Below are 6,610 nucleotides of genomic sequence, written 5' to 3'. Positions count from 1 at the left end.
TTTATGTTGTAGGGGTCCTAATGTTTTTTATCATATAAATAATACACAAAGAAAACTTACATTAGGTATCAAAAAAAATCCCTTTACAACCTGTACATTTGTTTTTTTTCCTTGCAGTTCTTTTACATTATACATCTTTAGACAGAAATTCACAAATGGTCAGTAAAAAGGCAAGTCAGTTACCAAAGAAAATGAGAAGTGACATTGCTGTTAACAAAATAAGATTTATCCTTGTTTTGGCAGATAAATAGATTCCCAAACTTATTTCAAGTAGTACAAGATACAAAAATTTGTATCCTAGGCTTGACAAACCAGAAATGTGCTCCAGATTATTTCTGTAGATTCCACTAATCCCATGTAGCTCAGCGCAAACAAGACTAATTTACATCCTCTACCTTTTTGGCTCCTGCTGGACTGTAAAGACCTGTGATGAAACTGTTGCTTCCTATCCATTTCAGTGATAAATTCTAGAATGCTTGAGACCCTCTAGCATGTTAATTTGACTAATTAAGGGGACTGTGACCTTTTGAATTCTTATAGATTACAGATTATATACAGAGAAGCTAACCTGGAGTCTGTATTTTGGATGGAGGGTTAGGAGAATGAAAAAATTTGTGTTACATGACTGTCTTTAAAGAAATTGAGCAGTACCATCTTTGGTCTATATCAGAGGAAAAGAATAATAGTGGAGACTATGAATTTTAAAGATTATCATAAACTCATGTTTGTTCCATATAAGGTAAGTAGCAAAGTGCTTCTATAAGTTCATATACCTGGTGGTGGACCTAAGGAACCCTTCTGGGGGGATTTCTGAGTTTGGATTTAGACGAGGGTAAATCTGTGTGTAAAGTGATTCTTTAAAACACTAACTGAAAGCTAGTCACTAGCTTTGTCACTAAAGCTCAGCACAAGGAGGTACGCAAATGAGAACTGGTCTTTCATCAAAGAAACTTCTTCAATGGTCTGAATCCTCCAAGGAATCTGTACTCTTTATATACTTTGTATTCTGCTGAAGACTTGGTGCTATTAGCTTTAGGTTTGGAACTCTTAATTTTGAGATTATACTCTTGGCATTTGGTCAACTTGTGTATGAATTTCAAGACAGCTTGGTTCCAGGCTTTCCAAGCAGGGAAGGTAAGTTCCCCCCAAAAAGAAAATGATCATATGATTTTTCTTAGAGAAACAGAGTCTGACAAAGGAGTTTGTGAACAGTTGCCCTGACAACTAAATGAGCCCATTTATCACGAACCTTCTTTAACAGAAAACTCATAGAACTCTTATTAAACTTGTGATTTTGCCAAACAATACAATTTACATTGTGAGCAATTTCATCTTATAACAAAGTGAACTTTATATTTCTGAATTTGTGTGAATGACTAAAAGTTGTTTAATTCACTTCCACATTTTGTAAAGGAGGAAATAAAATTCCAAGCCACATGCATGCCTGATACTGTATATACATAATATGTACATATATATACACACTGTCAGCTATTATTGAAGCCTCTGATCTGATTAGCTTATTTCTAAATAATAGTGAAGACAGAATAAGCACAAATTCACTTCAAAAATAATTACTTAAAAAAAAAAAGATGGCACATGAAGAGTGAAACAGAGTCTATTTTTTAAAAAAAGCCATAAATTCCTAATTCTCTCCACTGTAGATAATATGAGGGCAAACATCATGTTTGCATTATGTTTATTTTAGCTAATTAGCCAGTCATGTAGGTAATAGCCATGTTTCCAGCTATTCCATTTGGCTACTTATTATGACTGTGAGACTAAAACCATGAGTTGATCTGCAATTGGATGATGTTGTGTTTAATAGGCCCCCCAAAATTTGTGGCTACATCTCTAGAAGTTCCCTTCTAGGTAGATATCCTTGTGTGTATGTGAGTGTAGTGAAGGAGGGGGAAAGGCTAACTGATTAGATCTGAGGTAGTGAAGTGGGAACCAGATTCGTAAAGAAAGCTGGAATATAGACTAGGAAGTGAATCTACTTTCAGAATGTGGGTATTTTTCCATTATAAGCAGGCTTTGGATGGAACAAAGTAAATCCCTCAGTTCACAGAAAACCTGGGGAAGGAAGCAAATTCATTTTCTAGGGATTTTAATTCTAAGGAAGAAGTAACTGGACAGGCCACATAGGAGAAGCCACCTTCTCAGAAAACTGTAGTTACGTTTTTATCATGCTTTTAGTATTAGTCTCAGGGAAAAAAAAAGGTTTGTGTCATGAATGGCAAAAATTTTGTATTCTTGAGCTTTGCTCCCCTTTGATTCAACTGACCGGAAGAGAAAAACAATACCGCACATTAGGAATCTTCTAGGTAAAAAAAAGAATAACTAGCTTTTCCTTTTTAAAGTACCCTTTTTAAAAAGCCCGTCAATCTAAGGTTCCCTGGGTCTTTGTGTTAACTGGTTTAGGAAGTGAGACCTCTGATAGACTCATCTACAGCTTGTGTGTGCTCCTTGAGTTTCTGGGCTAAGAACAGTCACCCTGCTCCATCTGAGCTAAGACATGATTGCTTCTTGCAAGCTGGAGAGTTTCTATTTTCTTCTGTGCACATTTCAGTTGGATCTTTAGAGCATCATTATCTGCTTTCAGGGTATTTATTTCCTAAAGAGAAAAGAGAATGAGGTATGTTAATAAAGCAGTAATGAATAGCAAATCAGTTAGACTATCAGGAGTACTACACTTGATTGGCATCTCATATTCACTGTGGCTGGGAATTAGAAACTATTTTCAAGACAGTTATTTTGCCCTGAATAGAAAATAAGTTAAATATCAAATGAGCATGTGCAAACAGCAATTAGTTTTTGTTATCAAAGATGTGAGTGGCTAGTAGGCAGAATAAACCGTTCCCTGGCGGTAGGTGGATCATGACAAAACCTCTGGATGTAGTGTAGCAGGCTAACTAAACTTGGCAGAAACAGTCTCTGGTCAGGTTTGAGCATGAAAGCAGTGACTCAGAATACTGTAATGTGAGATATCATCGAACATTTAATCTAAGTTTTTTTCCCTCAATCATTGAAAACTAATGGACTCTTGATAAGGATAAGAATTTTATCCCACCCCCTAAACTGGGATTAAGTTATCTAAGCTGCAGTGATTTAACTATAGAGACAGCAGTTGACTTCTGGCCTTCTGGTTCTTTTTTTTAATTGAAATATATTTGACATTTATCATTCTTTAAATTTAAGGTGTACAACAGGTTAATTTGATACAGTCATATATTTGCCATTGTACCAATAATTAGCACTTCTATCATATTACATAATTTTCTTTTTAGTAGTAGGAAAATTAAGTTCTAGTCTCTTAGCAAGTTTGATTATAATACAATATTGTTGTCTATATTCAATATACTGTGCATTATATCTGTAGGGCTTATTTACCACTCGTAAGTTTATACCCTTAGATAACATCTCTCCTGTCCCCCCACACCCCATCGCCTGGTAACCACCATTCTCTTTGTTTTTACAAATTTGGCTTTTTAAAATTCCACATATAAATGATATCATAGAGTACTTGTCTTTCTCTGCCTGACTTATCTCACTAGCGTAATGTGCTCACAGTCCATCCATGAGCAGGATGTCCTCTTTTCTCATGGCTGAATAATATCCCATTGTGTATATGTACCACATTTTCTTTATCCATTCATCTGCTGATGGATGCTTAGGTTGTTTCCATATCTTGGCTATTGTGAATAATGCTGCAGGATGTGTGTATCTCTTTGAGTTAGTGTTTTTGGTTTTTTTGGATAAATACCCAGAAGTGGAATTGCTGGATCATGATATTTCTATTTTTAATTTTTTGAGGAACCTCCATACTGTTTGCCATAGTGGCTGCACTAATTTATAATCCCAGCAACAGTGCACAACAGTGCACTTTTCTCCATGTCTTCGCCAACATGTATCTCTTGTTTTCTTGATGATGGCTATTCTAACAGGTGTGAGGTGATAACTCATTGTGGTTTTGATTTGCGTTTCCCTGATGAGTGATACTGAGCATCTTTTCATGTACCTGTTGGCCATTTGTATGTCTTCTTTTGAAAAATGTCTATTTAATTCTGTCCATTTTTTAATCAGATTGTTTTTTTGTTACTGAGTTATATGAGTTCTTTATATAGTTTGGATATTAACCCTTTATCCGATATATGGTATGCAAAATTTTTCTCCCACTCTGTAGGTTGCCTTTTCATTTTGTTGTTTCTTTTGCTCTGCAAAAGCTTTTAAGTTTTTTCTGGATGTAGTCCCCATTTGATATTTTGCTTTTGTTTTTTGTGCTGTTGGTGTTATTCCCAAAAAAATCATTGCCAAGACCTGTTGGGTGTGTATATATTTACAATTGTTATATCTTCTTGATGTATTGACCCTTTAATCATTATATAATGACCTTCTTTCTCTCTGGTTATCATTTTAGGCTTGAAGTCTATTTTGTCTGATAAACGTATGGCTATGCCTGCTTTCTTTTAGCTTCTATTTGCATGGAATACCCTCTTCTATCCCTTCACTTTGAGCCTATGTGTGTCTTTAGAGCTGAAGTGTTTCCTGTAGGCAGCATATAGTTCGGTCTTGTTTTTTTTTTTTTTTTTATACATCCAGCCACTCTGTGCCTTTTTATTGGTGAATTCAGTCCATTTATATTTAGAGTGATTATTGATATGTAAGGACTTACTACTGCCATCTTGTCTTTTGCCCTCTGGTTTTTCATCGCCATTGTTTCTTCTTCCCTCTGTTTCTGTTTGCCTTTGTAAAGGGTTGGTTTTTCCATGGTGATGTGTTGAGCGTCATCCTTTTTTTTTTTTAAAGATTTATTTTTTTCTTTTTCTCCCCAAAGCCCCCTGGTACATAGTTGTATATTTTAGTTGTGGGTCCTTCTAGTTGTGAGCCTCATCTTTTATGTTTCACAATTCTAGATTTTTGCTTTGTGGTTACCATGTGGCTTACATAAAACATCTCATAGATAAAATAGTCCTGTTCATGCTAATAGCACCTTATCTTTGTTTCCCTATAAAGGTTTCACCCTTTTACTCCTCTCCTTTTATATTGTTGATGTCACAGTTTACACTCTTTTCATGCTGTGATTTTGTTGAGAAATTATAGTTGCTTTAGTTATTTTTAATCCTCCTTTCCTTAAGCCTGTATACTATAATTAAGTGGTTAACACACCGTTCTAGAAGTTACAGTTTTGTAATTCTGTTTTTCACCTTTGCTAGAGTATTATGTACTTTCATTTGCTTTTTTGTCACTAATTAGCATTTTTTTTCATTTCAGCTTGAAGAGCATATCTTACAAGACAGGTCTGGCAGTGGTGAACTCTCTCAGTTTTCGTTTGTCTGGGAAAGCCTTTATTTCTCCTTCATATCTGAAGGATAACTTTGCTAGGTAAAGTATTCTTGGCTGGCAGTTTTTATCTTCCAGCACTATGAATATGTCATGTCGCTCTCTCCTGGCCAGTAGAGTTTCTGCTGAGAAATCTGCTGATAGCCTAATGGAGCTTTCTTCAGAGGTTTCTTTCTTTTTTCTCCTGCCTACCTTTAAGATTCTTTCTTTATCATTGAATTTTGACAGTTTCATCATGTATCTTGGAGAAGGTCTTTCTGCATTAAGATAATAAGGTATTCTGTTATCTTCTTGGACTTTTATGTCCAGTTCCCTTCCCCAGGTTTTGGCAATTTCTCAGCTATTATTTTTCTAAATATGCTCTCTGTTCCCTTTTCCCTCCCTTCTTCTTCTGGTAGACCAATTATTCTTATGTTTGTTTTTCTCATCATATCTGATATCTCTCACAGGGAGTTTAGTTCACTTTTTAAAAAATATTAGTTCTCTTCTAATTGTCATTTCTAAGTTCCTATCCTCTAAGTTGCTAATTCTTTCTTTCATCTGATCTGCCCTATTTCCTAAGCTCTCTAATGCATTCTTGATGTCGTTCATTGAATTCTTCAGCTCCAGATTTCTGTCTAGTTCATTTTGAAAATTTCAATCTCTTTGGTAAAGAACTCTTTCTGTTCATTAATTTTATTCCTGAGTTCATTGAATTGCCTTTCTGAGTTTTCTTGTAGCTCACTGAATCTCTTCATAACAGCCATTTTGAAGTCTTTACCAGTTAGATCTCAGTATTCCCTGCCTTAGCATTCAGTTGCTGGAGTTTTTTCTTTTTGTGATACTATATTACCATGATTTTTCATAGTGTTTGATGAAATGTGCCTCTGCTGTTGCATCTGAGTAGCACACACCTTTCTTAGTTGTTTACTTTGACTGTAACAGTTCAATGACTGGCAGTTAGAAACCTTTCTTTTGTTTTCCAGAAGGTGATGTGTACTATAGCTCAAGTTTTTGGTTTCTCTTTATCTGGATTGGCTGTGGGGCTGCACTCTGGAGCACACATAAAAAAAGCCAGCAGCAGAGTGGGGGCGAAGTATGGACTTATCACCTGGGGCTTTGTGGGTGCCCATGGCATGGCAGGGGGATCCTTGAGTGGGGATACCCTCAGAGGTCCATGGGCAGACCTCCTGTGGAATTCGGAAGCAGACAGTGGGGGAACTCGTTTCTTCAGTGCTGTTTGTTATTCTTGTCTGCTTCTTTCTCTTCTCTCTCTTTTTAATCACAG

The 6,610-nt window shown here is 35.9% G+C and overlaps 1 protein-coding gene across 8 annotated transcripts in view; it reads right to left on the bottom strand.

Annotated features, from left to right (window-relative positions):
* Window positions 1–6,610, bottom strand: part of RASGRP1 (RAS guanyl releasing protein 1) — a 75,833-nt gene continuing 69,223 nt past the window's right edge. For all 8 annotated transcript variants that reach the window (XM_070272188.1, XM_070272190.1, XM_070272196.1 and 5 more), the window contains one exon: window positions 1–2,617. In XM_070272188.1, coding sequence (XP_070128289.1) covers window positions 2,483–2,617 — 135 coding nt within the window. In that variant the 3' untranslated portion in view covers window positions 1–2,482. The remainder of the gene's footprint in view (window positions 2,618–6,610) is intronic.

This window comes from Equus caballus, chromosome 1, assembly GCF_041296265.1.
Source record: "Equus caballus isolate H_3958 breed thoroughbred chromosome 1, TB-T2T, whole genome shotgun sequence".
Taxonomy (NCBI): Eukaryota; Metazoa; Chordata; class Mammalia; order Perissodactyla; family Equidae; genus Equus; species Equus caballus.
The sequence above is the reverse complement of the archived record's forward strand: the minus strand, read 5'-3'. Positions and strand labels throughout refer to the sequence as shown.